The sequence below is a fragment of the Musca autumnalis genome, unplaced genomic scaffold (genome assembly GCF_047663935.1).
Source record: "Musca autumnalis isolate F117 unplaced genomic scaffold, ASM4766393v1 scaffold_4, whole genome shotgun sequence".
Classification (NCBI taxonomy): domain Eukaryota; kingdom Metazoa; phylum Arthropoda; class Insecta; order Diptera; family Muscidae; genus Musca; species Musca autumnalis.
Genome location: NW_027411977.1, coordinates 202,012,713 through 202,027,272, shown reverse-complemented (window position 1 = coordinate 202,027,272; position 14,560 = coordinate 202,012,713). Strand labels below are relative to the sequence as shown.

General features: G+C 39.4%; 2 protein-coding genes across 3 annotated transcripts; both read left to right on the top strand.

The window, feature by feature from the left end:
• Positions 1-4,900: 4,900 nt before the first annotated feature.
• On the top strand, positions 4,901-14,390 carry LOC141400924 (uncharacterized). Of its 2 annotated transcripts, none has more exons than XM_073980623.1 (2): positions 4,901-4,955; positions 12,711-14,390. In XM_073980623.1, the coding sequence occupies exon 2, from the start codon at positions 12,712-12,714 to the stop codon at positions 13,936-13,938; it is 1,227 nt and encodes a 408-aa protein (XP_073836724.1). In that variant the 5' UTR covers positions 4,901-4,955; position 12,711; the 3' UTR covers positions 13,939-14,390. The 2 variants fall into 2 exon arrangements, with proteins under 2 accessions (XP_073836724.1, XP_073836723.1); XM_073980622.1 differs by having other exon boundaries at positions 4,937-5,066.
• Positions 7,215-10,869, top strand: LOC141403210 (uncharacterized). Its single transcript, XM_073985393.1, has 2 exons — positions 7,215-10,811; positions 10,858-10,869. The coding sequence occupies exons 1-2, from the start codon at positions 7,215-7,217 to the stop codon at positions 10,867-10,869; spliced, it is 3,609 nt and encodes a 1,202-aa protein (XP_073841494.1).
• Positions 14,391-14,560: the final 170 nt, after the last annotated feature.

Here is a 14,560-nt window from a genome sequence, read left to right as displayed (position 1 = left end):
TCTGAAAAATTTTTTAATAACCCATTTGTTTCTTCCAAAATCGTTTCGTACTCCGTTAAATTTGTCCTGTGCAGAATGTATTTGTGGTCATTATAAATTGCTACGTCTCCATCTTTTACAGCTATGAAGTAAGAGTCCGTGTAGTCCAGTATTGTTTCCGATGTCAGTATTGTCCATGTCATTAGAAGTCTAGTAGAGAAGAAAAAAAAATTAAACAAAAAAAAAAAAAAAGATTACCGTAAATTACTTTTATGAACTTTTCTTCCATTAATCAACACTGTCGAGCCTAGGTCTTGTTCAATTGTCCCTTCGACGTACCATTTATCAAATTTATTCCCAAGCCTACGATTTCTCCTAACGAACACTTTTTCACCTGGATGGTAAACTTTAAACGAGGCGTTTTCGTTATGAATCCTTAGAGTTTTTTCCTGAGCAACGTTCAATTTTCCTTTAATTTCTTCTAGGTCTTTGTTAGGAATTAAGTTAATAATGTCTATTGGTTTTCTTCCTGTTACAGAGTGAATGGTATTGTTATATTTAAATGTGGACAAAAGCAGCAGTTCGACTGTATCTTCTACATTTTGCTGTGCTTTAACACATCTGGCAATTTCTAATAAAGTGGAGTGGAATCTTTCAACTTGGCCATTACTCTGACTGTGCATTGGAGGTACAAAATGTTGTTCCGCACCGTAATAGTCTCTGAGAAAGGTACCAATTAGACTTGATTTGAACGATTTCTCATTGTCCGATACAATAAGTCTCACGTTTCCAAATCTGTTTAGTATTTGGGAAAGAGCCGTTTTGATATCGATTGCATTCCTGGATGCAATTGGGACAATAATCGCAAATTTCGAAAATTTGTCTATTGCTGTCAAAAAATTACTTTTATTTGTTATTAGTATGTCAATGTGCAGGATATGACCAGGATATTCAGGTATTGGAGTAGGGGATATTACTGCATTTTCCGGTTTTCTCTGGTATTTATTTTCTTTGCAAATCTTACAATTAGCTATTACCATTTTTAACATTTTCTTTATTCCCGGAAAATAATATTCATTAATAATTTGTTCATAATTTTCTTGTAACGATCGGTGTGCCCGATTATGTTCTGTCGTTATTATATCCCATTGATCATCTTCCCGGATAACATCCATGACCAGTTTTTCTGTATGAATGAATTTAGCTGATGGAAATTTGGTCTTTATGCAATTCTGTATTTCAGCAAGAACTGAAAGGTCACAACAAATTGCATTTACCGTCCCTGGATTAATGATTTCCAAGAGAAGAGTTATCAAATTTTCCACAGTATCATATGTTATGGTATGTCTTAAAAAACGCTGGAATAAAATCTTTCTTGTCTTAGAGGCTGACTGCTCCTTAGATAATATTATCTGCGTTTTATATTGGTTTACTGGGTATTTAACAGAAGTTATAACTTGCGATAAAGAAATTTCGCTGTGAACTGTTCCATCATCCGACTCGTCTTGAGTATGGTTTACGTACTGCCTGGAGAGTGCGTCCGCGACAACATTCTCTTTGCCAGGTTTATAGAAAAATTTCGGAGAAAATTCTTCTATAAAAGATCGCCATCTTTTCATTTTTGAGTTCGGATTCTTATCTGACATAGAAAATGTCAATGGTTGGTGATCTGTGAAAATATGAACTTCTGAGACACCGTATAGGTAATGCCTTAAATCTTTCAATGCCCAGACGATTGCGAGTAACTCTCGTTCGTTTGCAGCATAGTTTGCTTCGGTTGCAGACAAAGTCCTAGATATCATGGTTATTGGTCTCCCATCTTGTGCTAAAACTGCTCCAAGAGCGATTGCAGAAGCGTCCGTTGTTAGTTCGAACTTCTTTTCAAAGTCAGGATATGCTAGAATAACATCTTCTGATGAAAGAATTTGTTTTAATTTTTCGAATGCTGCTAATGCATCTTCTTTCAAATCTATTCTTACACCCTTCGATTTCTTCGCCGAGATGTTACCATTTTCGCCCTCTAACAATCTAGTTAGAGGTTTAGCAATAACTGCATAATCCTTTATAAATCTCCTATAGAAACCTGAAAGGCCTAAGAACGATCGGAGGCTTTTCAAATTTTCAGGTTTTGGAAATTCCTTAATAGCTCTAACTTTATCTGGACATGTCCTGATTCCTTCCCTGGTTACAATGTAACCGAGAAACTCTACTTCTTGTCTAAAGAATTTAGATTTCGAAGCAGATATCCTCATTCCTGCTTCACTAATTTTTTTCATTATTATGTTAATATGTTCTAAATGACTCCTTTCATCAGGTGAGAAAATAATAATGTCGTCCATATAAACTTGACATATTTTCCCAATATGTTCTCGCAATATATCATCTATCGTGCGCTGAAAAATACTCGGCGCATTTTTTAGACCAAATGGTAGTCTACAAAATTCATATTTGCCGTTATTGACACTAAACGCTGTTTTACTTCTGTCGCGTTCAGCTAGTCGAATCTGGTGGTATCCTGATTTAAGATCTAGTGTCGTGAAGTACGACGATCTTCCTAACGTAGATAGTAATGCCGGAATTTCAGGCATGGGATATTTGTCGTTGTCAGTTTGTTCATTTAGTTTCCTGAAGTCAATCACTAACCTGTGGTTAGGGTTCCCATTGTCGTCGGTACCCTTTTTTCTCACAACCAGTACCGGGGAATTATATGCGGAAAATGATTTCCTAATAATTCCATCGCTTAGAAGCGATTCAATTTCTTTGTTTACGAAATCCGCCATTTGTACTGGGTATGGATAGGATCTCGAGTAAATTGGTTCTTCGGTTTTTGTTTTTATGGTTGCTTCAACGCTTGTGTTGTAGGGTAGTGCCCGGTTTGGATCTGCAAAGGCATTGGCATTAGCCCTAATAACCCTGCTAAAATCCTCCACCACAGAGTCAGGTACGGATTCCTGATCTATAGCGTGAAAGTTTATTTGCTCACAATTTTTTGATATAGCTGTTTTATTTTTGTCATATGTCAGAGTGTCGTTTCCAGTGTCCAATTTGCAATTGATTTGCTTCAAAAACTCATATCCTATTATTCCGTCAAAAGTCTTTAGTGTGTCAATCAAATAAAATGTCGTGATATGTCCGAATAAAACCATAGTGTATTTTTTTTCGATGGTATTCGTGCCATTTAGTGTTTTGACATTAAAGGGTTTACTCAAATGTACTGCATTAATTTGTCCGTCTAATGGTTTAATGAAATTTTTTGATGAACCAGTGTCTATTAGTAATTTTAGCTCCCTTCCGTTTATAGTCTTTATTATAAAAGGTAGGAGCGGTTTTACTCTAAAAAATGCAACTCTTCCACGACATGATCTTCGTCGTCCTCATCCTGAGGGAAATCCTCCTCAAAGGTTGAGTCCTCTGATTCTTCCTCCGCATTAATATGATTTACTCTCTGCTGTTTCTGGAGAGGCGCACTTCTTCCAGAATCCACTTCCCGCTCCCGCTTTGTATTATTTTGATACGCATTGCGGTTGTTATTTGAATTAAAAGCAGTGGGACGTCTAAACATTGATGACCCTGGGTCCACTTCCATCTGTACGATATCTTGTTTATTTGTCTCAGATCTATGAGCATTTGGCGCTGTGCGCCGGAAAGTTGGATGACTATTCTGCGAATAACTAGGTTTCGACTTGTTCGCAATGCTGCCCTCCGCGAAAACTCTCGCAAACTCCTGTCTGCGATTGTCCGACTCTAACTCCTGAGCTGTTGCCAATGCAGTTGGCAAATCTACGGGTTTTGTCGAGAACAAGATATCACTAAGTGGCTTTCTTAGTCCCGATATGAATACTCTAAGAGCATTTTCTCTGACCCTCTCATTTAAAGCTTTGCTTACCTCCGCATTGTTGGAGTAAGTCATTTTATTTTTATTTATTATTAATGTCAGGTGTTTATCAACTTCATCATAAAATTCATTAATTGACAGTTTACCTTGTCTTAAAATGCTCAGTTCATTCTCTAAAACCTGGACCGATCTCTTATCAGCAAAACACTGATCAAGGCGAGCGATTATCGCTTTGAAATTTAAAATAGTGTTGAAGGCAGATAACTTGTCGTTTGCCGTTCCAACTATTTTATTTCGAAATATACCCATGGCTATGTAGTACGGTTCAGTATTCTCTTGGTAGTAGCTAATGGCAAAATGGGCGGCTTCTCGCCAGGCAGGGTAAGCTGCTAGGTCCCCTTTAAATTCTGGGAGAGATTTAATCAAATCTAATGACGTTCCCGTAGCACCGCCTAATGAAACTGGCTCGTATGTCTCTACTTTTTTTATTTGCAACTGTTGAAGTTGGCTCGCTATAATATTTAGTTGAGCCTTAAGTTCCTCTGTCATAACATCGACAGTAGCCGTGACTAACCCTATGATTTCGTCTCTAGTAGCCATTTTTTTCTATTTAAGCCAAATTTAAATTTATCAGATTTCCAATTTCAGTTCAACTTTTATTGAGTCTTTTTTTTAACAAACAATTAAAAATAAGTATCTTTTGTTTAAGACAAATAACTTTGAATAATTTAGATTTAAATTATTGTTTGTTAACAATGGGTTAACACATTTGAGTCCTTAAAGGGTTAACCTCGTTTAGATCTGTCAACGTCACTGTCAACAGATTTCAACGACTGGCGAATGGCGCCAAAGCCTCCACCTTCCTTCATGTTATGATCGTTGACATTTTACTTATTCTCGTCTCTTCTATCTCTCGATACGAAGTCGCGCTCCCCCGCTATTGTGCAAACCAGGTAATCTGTCTTACCAACCCTTATTTATTATTATTATTAATAAACTCGGCCTTTGCCATTATTATTTAAAACTAAAACCCCACTATTGTGTTTTTATTTATTTATCGGTTTGGGCTTTGCATATTTCCCCGCATTGGCGCAAACATTGGTCCTTCGAGCCGGATTACGAACGAGCTGTTGTCAAAGAAGTAATTGTTTTCTTCTTTTTTTTGCAAAGCATCAACATCATCACCATCAATACAGTCCACCCCACATCATCTCATTATCACCATCATCTTGTTTACATTTAAAGCAAACAGGTACGTACAGTGAAAAAAAGTGCCGGTGAAATTAAATAAATACTAATATTCTTAAAAAGAAATAAATATCGAAGAAAAAATTGTGTGAAAACAACAACAATCGCGTCGTTTATATTCCTTGTGGCCGTTTTACAACGCGTCGCGTACCCCGTCCCCCTCCGTCTTGAATGCAAATATTGTTTTGCCGACGGCAATTGAAAATAAAGAAAAAATCAAAATAATTGAAGAAAAGTGTATTTTTTGGCTTTTCTGTTGAAAATAAAATATTGATGTGCGGTGTCATTTTAATGTGCATAAAATTCCCCATCGATTGGTGTAATTGAAATTTTAAAATTGTTAAATTTTTTGGAAAATTGCATTTTTAATAATTAAAATATTATTCATAAATCACCCCCAAAAAATACACGCACTTCAATTGCATTGGTTTGTTTGTTTGTTCGTTCGTCCACTAGTGATCAGTAATAGGTGTACCTACACACAAACGCCATAGAAATCATACGGCTAATATCGTTGCCTAGTCGGTCAGCCACTTGATACGCATAGAACGTTTTCACACGATAAGGTTTGACTGCTCAAAAACGTGGTTTCCGTTTTGACTCTCATTCGTAATTTTCACATCTAGTGTTGCGTTTTTGAAGTCATTGTATACAAGCGTACTTTTTGAACAAAAAGAAGTACGGTTTTACATAAATGTACCAAAAAGGTTTATGTGAGTATTGTCACTTCTTACAGCATTTAACACAAAAATGAGTATTTGTTTACATTTTTTTTCTTACACATTTCGCACACACACATTCTTAATTTTATAAAAATATGTGAGGAAACAGTAATTACTATACCATGATCAGATTTACATTAGGCAATTTTTCTTGATGGATTTTTTCGTCCCCTTTTATACAAACAATTCTGTTCGAACATTTTTCTTTCAAAACATTTAAAATAATCTCAATTACGAAAACTATAAAAGAAATTAATTAAAAATCATAACATCTTCTTGAAGTAATGTTTGTATAATACAAATTAAATAAAAAGTATTTCTTGAACGAATTTATCCAAAAAGTACTTTATGTACGTTTTCGTTCACTTACTTCCACATTTTGTTTCAACACTGACACAATTTACGAATGAGAACCAAAACGGACAACGCATTTTTGAGCAGGCAAACCTTATCGTGTGAAAACGTTCATATACTTACATAAGTTTGGTATTGTCTGTTGTGTTACAGGTGACCCTCGATATACGCAACGTAACATATTATACAGGTGACCCTCGATAAACGGAACCAACATAAAATATTAAAATTTTTTGAATTTTATTTTCTATTATTGAGTGATAATTGGGTGTTAGAAAACGACGTTTTTGAAAAAATTAATAACGCGTACACCCTACGATCGGTCAATACGACTTTTTTAAAATAAAAAAGTGTTAAACTTGATATTGTTCGTGCGGAATTTGAAACTTTTAATTACTCTTGTAGATTTTTGATTATTTTTGGAAAATACGCTAAATTCGATAGTTCGATGGCCTAAATAGTAGGTAAACTGTGGAAATAAAAGTTATAAAATCTCAATATTTTCGGTAGAAAATATAAAAATTAAAATATTTTGAATTTTTTGTGCGCGAAAATACGGTTTTTGGAAAATTACCGGGAAAAATATACAATTTAATAAAAACTAACCATTTTTATATATTTTTTGATATTTTTTTGGAATATATTTGAAATATTTATTATTTATTTAAAAATTTTTCACATATTTTGCGTCGTATCTTTGCATTTGGTTGCTAAATATCTCATCGCAGATTATAATTTTGGTGATTATAGACCAATTTTTTGATATTTCACTATTGTGTGAGAGGTTCAAGGCATTTATTTCGCGAACATTTCCGATTTCTTTGGCCCTATTGTGCGGTTTCGTTAGATTTTCGGAAGCTTTTGGTGTTTTTCTTGGACCTTTGAAAAATTCGGTCGATTGTTTGAAACTTTTGGAGTTTGTGGATAACTTTTTGATCCTTTTGTGGTTTCTTCGTATATCGTGCGAAGTAGAATCAGTTTTATTCTTGGTTTTTGGATACATTATAAGAGCAAATCGTGCTTTAGTCCTTCCCTTCTTGCTTGTTGTAGTACATATTTCGGGAAACTTGTTCAAAATGTCATTCACCCCAATAGATATGTTCACTAGAACTTCGGATGCGGTCATCCAGTTTAATGCTCGTTTCAATACGATGCGTGATGAGCAGCTTGATATTCATGCGCTACAGTCTCATCTTAGTGCATTAGAAAAACTTTGGACACAAGCACAGGAAAAATTTGAAAGTTGCTGTGATTTTATGATGTCGTCAGTAGAGACGACGAAAGAGGTTATCGATGCGGTCGATCAGAAGTACAATTCGTCATTTCAAATTTATGTCGACTGCCAGTCAGCAATTAATAGGAAACTAGGGCAATTTAAGAAATATCGTACCTCCTCTATTAATGGTAGTATTTGTGGTTCGGTTGCTTCGTTGATAGAAACGCCAGGAGAGAATTTAGCTAAGTCGCCTAAAGAAAACCCGCAAGCAACGCACAACAATTTGAGTTCTTCGACTCATGCTTCTCGCGAAAATCATTCGCAGATAGAAACGCCGCTTTCCTCTATGGCGAGAAATAATAGTGCCAGTTTTAGGACTATGGATGAAGTTTCTCATTTGGATTGTGTCCACAACCTTGCCCTACCGCCATGCGATACGGACATTTTTGAAGGCGATTTCCATTCGTGGCCAACCTTTAGGGATTTGTTTACGGCTATATATATTGTTAATGGTCGTCTTACCGACGTAGAAAAACTTTGTCATCTCGTTAGGAAGACTTCTGGTGAAGCTCGCGAGATTGTCTCGAGGTTCCCCTTAATTAATCGTAGTTTCGAGCTCGCGTGGAAGGCACTAGTCGAAACTTATGATAATCCCCGGCTTCTGGTTCACAACCAATTGAAAGTTTTGTTTGATATTCCGGTCCTCTATAGTGAGACTAGTTCGGGATTAAAGTCGATCCAACGTGGTATCAACGGATGCCTATCGTCGATGTCCGTGTATGATGTCAACACGGAAAATTGGGATCCGATATTAGTATTTTTGTGTCTCCAGAGATTGCCAAAAATCACTCAGACTCTTTGGGAGCAGAGTGTAAAAGATAAATCCTCTCTTTCGTCATGGAAAGACTTGGATACCTTTCTCACTGAGCGAATTCGTACACTCATGTGCCTTCATGATATGCGTGGTACAGATCAGTCTAAGCGGTCAAATAATAGTAAAGTTCAAGCGCATCATTCGAATACCAGAGTTTCAGAGCCGCCGCGTTCTCCCCGCGCTTCGAAAGGTTCAAATTGTATAATTTGTCAAAATCAGCGTCATAAATTGTATGACTGTCCCCGCTTTAAGAGTCTTAAACCCGCAGATCGGTACAAAGTGATGAAACGTCATCATCTTTGTATTAATTGTCTTAGGAACGATCATGAAGTAAAGAATTGTGATAGCAAACGTCGGTGTTCGAAGTGTAATAAGACCCACCATACTTTGTTGCATCGGGAGGATATTACATCGAATAATTCAACTCGAAGTTCCACCGTGACTAGCCATGTCCCCCAAAATTCTAGTACTACTTCTTCGACTGTCCCCCCTAATTCGGAAAATTGCGCACCATCCACGTCCGCTGGTTGCTTGCCCCGACAAGTGTTTCACGCCGCACAGAACAAAGCTGTACTTTTGGGTACCGCAATGGTGAATATTGTTCATCTAGGTGTTTCGTACCCTGCTAGGGCGTTGATAGATCCTGCTTCAGAGTCCTCTTTTATTTCCGAGCGACTCCAAACTCGTTTGAAGCTTCCTGTTCGTTCTGCGAATGCTGTAATTTCAGGAGTTAGTTGTTCACTCTCGGCCACTGCTAGTAAAGCTTGTCGTATTCAAATTAGCAGTCCCTTCGACCCTTCTCTGGAATTAGAAACCAACGTCTTAGTTTTGCGTACCATTTCAGGAAATCTCCCCTCTTTTATGGTTAATTCTGACTTAAGGTCGCAAATTCCCGAGCTTCGCTTGGCAGATGTTAACTTTTTTGAATCTCGTCCTGTCGATTTGCTGTTAGGTGCTGATCTGTATCCCAAAATATTGCTAGATGGTTGTCGTCCCATTTTGTCTGGAGCACTACTGGCTCAAAATACTGTATTTGGCTGGCTTGTTACGGGTCCTGTCCCTGCAGCACAAGTTCGAACTTTTGCCACTACTGTTGACGTAGCAGAGGAAGACAAAATCAACCAGACCCTTTTGAGATTCTGGGAAATCGAGGAGACTCCCAAACGCAAAATATTATCCCCATCGGACCGTTTTTGTGAGGAGAATTACGTCCGAACTACTCGTAGGGACTCAGAGGGTAGGTATATTGTTACGCTGCCGATTAAATCTGAGATTAGCGCTATCGGGTACTTGGGAGAGTCCCGCACAAACGTCCTCAAACAATATTTTCGGAACGAGAATTCTCTAATGAAAAAGCCTGAAATAAAACTAGTTTACGACCAAGTATTATCGGAATATTTGGAACTTGACCACATGAGACCGGTATCCGCAAATACTTCAATGAATGTCCTTTCTTGTTATCTACCCCATCACCCCGTGATAAACCTTGAAAAACCGACCACGAAACTTAGAGTAGTGTTTAATGCCTCAAATAAAACTTCGAATGGGCAGAGTCTTAACGACATATTGCACGTAGGTCCAACGTTACAGCAAGATTTAGTTCTTTTGATCCTCCGTTGGCGTATCTTCAAATTCGTGTTTAACTCGGACATTACTCAAATGTATAGGCAAGTTCGTGTGGACTCAAAGTATTCGCCTCTTCAGAGAATTTTGTATCGGGATTCAACAACAAAACAAGTCCAAGACTATGAACTACAGACAGTGACGTTCGGTGTAAATTGTGCACCATACTTAGCGATTAGGACGCTTCTTCAACTGGCAGATGATACTGAGTCAGAGTTTCCCCTCGCGGCGCATATATTGCGAAAATGTATGTACGTTGATGACGTTTTAGCCGGAGCTCACGACATCGAGACTGCATTGGCAGCTAGGGACCAGTTGATTAGGGCACTATCGTCGGCAAAGTTCGAGCTGAGAAAATGGACAGCGAATAGTAGAGCTATTTTGAATCGTTTCCCCCCTGAGCATTTGGTAGATGCTCAACTGTTATCGTTTGTAGAAGCTAGTAGTTCTAAACCCTTGGGCATTAGGTGGAATGCGCGTTTAGATTGTTTCTTCTTCGAAGTGAGTCCTATTGTCAATAAACACTTCACTAAAAGGGAAGTTCTCTCGGCAATTGCAAAATTGTTTGACCCCGTCGGTTGGTTGGCCCCTGTGATTGTTAGGGCGAAAATTATCATGCAGAAGATTTGGCTGGACAACATTGGTGGGGATGATTCACTTCTAGCAGCTACTGAGGCTGAATGGAGAAGTTTTGTTGAAACATTTCCCCATATTAACTCGATTAGGATACCTAGATGGGTTCAATATGTTCCAGGATTTTCTGCTGAACTTCATGTCTTTTCCGATGCTTCGGAAAAGGCATACGCGGGGGTAGTCTATATACGTGTCGAGTCCCCTGATGGAAACATTTTCGTTAATTTGCTATCGTGCAAAACAAAAGTCGCCCCGTTGAAATCAATTTCTCTGCCTCGCTTGGAACTTTGTGGAGCAGTATTAGCATCAGATCTATTGAAAACTATTGTGCGGGAAATAGATCTGGAATTTAATCAAATTTATTGTTGGACAGATTCGACGATAGTTCTTGCTTGGTTGAAAAGAACCCCCTCTACTTGGACGACTTTTGTAGCCAATAGGGTGTGTCGAATCCAAGAAAATGTTGGCAATTACAATTGGTACCATGTCAAATCAGAAGAGAACCCCGCGGATTTAGGAAGTCGTGGTTTGTCTCCGGTAGAATTGTCTGCCTCCCCCCTATGGTGGAACGGCCCTAGTTGGCTAGGTAAAACTAAATCGGAATGGTCTATTCGTGATCTGGCTCCGATTAGTACTGAAATGGAAATGCGCCCGGTTAAATGTCACTTCTCTTTTTTTCCGTCGACATTTAAAGAGATTTTGGAAGATTTTTCTTGTTTGCGTAGAGCTCTTCACTTCATTGTATACGCGTTTAGATTCATTCGTCAAACGCATCCCCGGTATAGAAACCATTACTACTATCCTTCTACACGCATTTCTTCGGCAGATATTATTGACGCACGTAATTATTGTGCAATTACGGCTCAAAAAATATATTTCGCCAACGATTATAAGAATTTGTTAGACAAGAAGCCGTTAGATAGTAAGAGTTTGTTGGCTCCTCTAAATCCTTTCGTAGATGACAATGGCGTCATGCGAATGAATGGTAGACTGGTATATTCGCCTACACTTGCTCCTTCGGAACGTAATCCTATTATTGTCCCCTATAGGAGTGTCTTTGCTCTACGGTTGGTAGAATATATTCACCAAAAATGTGTTCATGGTGATATTCAGTTAATGATGCGAACTTTGAGATTGGAATATTGGATTCCTCGTATGAAAAATTTGGTTCGGTTGGTTGTTCGGCGTTGCAAAGTGTGCCTTTTGTTGAAGAAACGGGCTTGCAATCAATTTATGGCTGCCCTTCCCCCAGAGAGAACAACTCTTAATCGGCCTTTTACCAATACTGGCGTGGACTTCGCAGGTCCGTTTGATGTAAAATCTTATCTAGGTCGGTCTTGTAAAATAACCAAGGGCTATGTATGTGTCTTTGTGTGTTTCTCTACAAAGGCAATTCATTTGGAAGCAGTGTCCGATTTGTCGACTGCTAATTTTATGGCTGCGTTACATAGATTTATTGCTCGACGTGGTTGTCCCCATTCCATTTTTTCGGATAATGGAACAAATTTTGTTGGAGCTTCGCGAGAACTTCAAAGGAATTTTAAAGATTTCCTCCGAAAAAGCGCTGACTCCGTCTCCTCGTCTTTATCAGACCAGGGCCTTTCGTGGCATTTTATACCTGCTGGTGCCCCTCATATGGGAGGGTTATGGGAAGCGGGAGTCAAGAGCTTCAAGTTACATTTTCGAAAGCAATCTCGAAATTTAAAATTCACGTTTGAGGAATTAGCAACGGTATTGGCTAGGATCGAAGCGTGCCTTAATTCTCGTCCTTTATGTCCAATGTCGGACAGTCCAGACGAAATAGTGGCACTAACGCCAGGTCATTTCTTGATTGGTGCCCCCTTGTTATCCCCGCCTGAACCTCTCATCACAGAGCAACCATTAAGTCTAGTCAATCGGTTTAGGAAAGTTCAGGCCCTTGCCCACCAGTTTAGTTTGAGGTGGAAAGATGAATATCTCAAGCATTTGCATATGAGATATAAGTGGAAATTTCCACAACGAGAAATAGCGATAGACGATCTAGTTGTTGTTCGTCATGATCAGCTTCCGCCCACGTCGTGGAAATTAGGGCGTATCGAAAATGTTTTTCCGGGCACCGACGGGCACGTTCGAGTCGCGGACGTTCGAACCGAAAACGGCGTTGTAAGACGGCCCATTACAAAATTGGTCGTTCTGACCGACCACACCCCCGCAATCGAATAATATGGTTCTCTTCTCGTTATATAGTATGTCGATGAAAATCTATTCGGAAGACGAACTTTTGAACGTTGATGACAATATGGTTATGGAACCTCGCCCCACCGATCCCCAAACTGGAATGTCGTCGGCTGCAGTGGAAGAAGCCCTTGTTGAGCCAATCGCGGCTGTAAAAATATCCGAGCCCGGGTCCGAGTCCAATAATGAGGATTCATCTGCGGCCCCCGCCTCTACCAGCGACACCATGCAAACCGAGTCCGAATCCATCTCTGTGGGTTCATCTGCGGCTCCGGTCCCTGCGTCATCCCCCCAAAATGATACTATACGAACCGAGTCCGGATCTTCGGGTCCATCTGCGGCTCTGGTTGCCACACCTCATTCGGAGGAGTCGGCCAAAAGCTTAAGGTCCGAAACCCATAAGGTTTCATCTGCGGCCTCACACAAATGTCGCCTTTGTGATCGCATGCACCCGCTGGATAGATGTAGTGACTTCCGGGTTATGAATGTTGACATGCGACGTCGCATTGTCGTAAAATATAATGACTGCGTACGGTGTTTATCTAAATCCCACCAAGCTAGGGATTGCCGAAGCAAAAGAAAATGTGCCGTATGCAATGGAGAACACCACACGCTCCTTCATGAAGATGCGAAGACCGTGGTTAAACCCACAAATAATCGTCAGCGTCGTCCGCAGACCGAGTATAGATATCGGCCACGTAACAGTCCGTATAGTCGTCCGTCTGATAACGCACCCCCCTCGCAGACAGGATTGGTCGGCTTGTTGTCCCTCCAGACAGGTATCTGCCTATCCCCGACTTTGATAGTCAAGATTGTGTCGTCCGATCGGCCCACTATTGTGAGGGCGGTTTTGGACCAATGCAGTAGGCAGAGTCAGATATGTTCCTCTCTGGTGCATAGTCTTCGACTCCCTACTTCTATGATCGAAGGTAGCCAAATATGTCGCCTGACCGTTAGTTCGATCTATGACCGGAGTCAGTCCATTTCAATTGTGGCTGTGGTGACCAATTTGGACCATGCGCTTACGCCTACAGCGGCAATCCCAGAGCGCATTCATGACTCATTTTTAGGTCTTCCATTGGCAGATCCCGATTTTAATAGGCCTGGTCGGGTGGCCTTGGTACTCGGGCCGGAAGTTTATGCCAGGGTCATAACTCATCGGGTGCAAGCGACGCCAGGGTTGCCGATAGCCCACTATACCATTTTTGGTTGGGTGTTGTCGGGCATATGTAACATATAGTGTTACCAACATGTTTTTTGAAAAAAATAGAATGAATTGGAAAAAAATAAAAAAAAAAAATAATTGAATTGAATTGAAAACATTTATATGGATGTATTGTATTTTAGTTACAACATCGCAATGTGTTGTAAGGTGGCCGGCATGAATAATTTAGATTTAAATTATTGTTTGTTAACAATGGGTTAACACATTTGAGTCCTTAAAGGGTTAACCTCGTTTAGATCTGTCAACGTCACTGTCAACAGATTTCAACGACTGGCGAATGGCGCCAAAGCCTCCACCTTCCTTCATGTTATGATCGTTGACATTTTACTTATTCTCGTCTCTTCTATCTCTCGATACGAAGTCGCGCTCCCCCGCTATTGTGCAAACCAGGTAATCTGTCTTACCAACCCTTATTTATTATTATTATTAATAAACTCGGCCTTTGCCATTATTATTTAAAACTAAAACCCCACTATTGTGTTTTTATTTATTTATCGGTTTGGGCTTTGCATATTTCCCCGCATTGGCGCAAACAAACTTAATAATGCCGGTTTCTTGAAAATGAAGTGGTACTTACATTAATTTCATCATATTATCTGCTTTGTTGAGTTGATAGTGTCTGCTTTGTTGAGTTGAT

Bases quoted from the DNA above. Each gene is read 5' to 3' on its own strand.
- LOC141403210 (XM_073985393.1), top strand. From the start codon at position 7,215: ATGTCATTCACCCCAATAGATATGTTCACTAGAACTTCGGATGCGGTC.
- LOC141400924 (XM_073980623.1), top strand. From the start codon at position 12,712: ATGTCGATGAAAATCTATTCGGAAGACGAACTTTTGAACGTTGATGAC.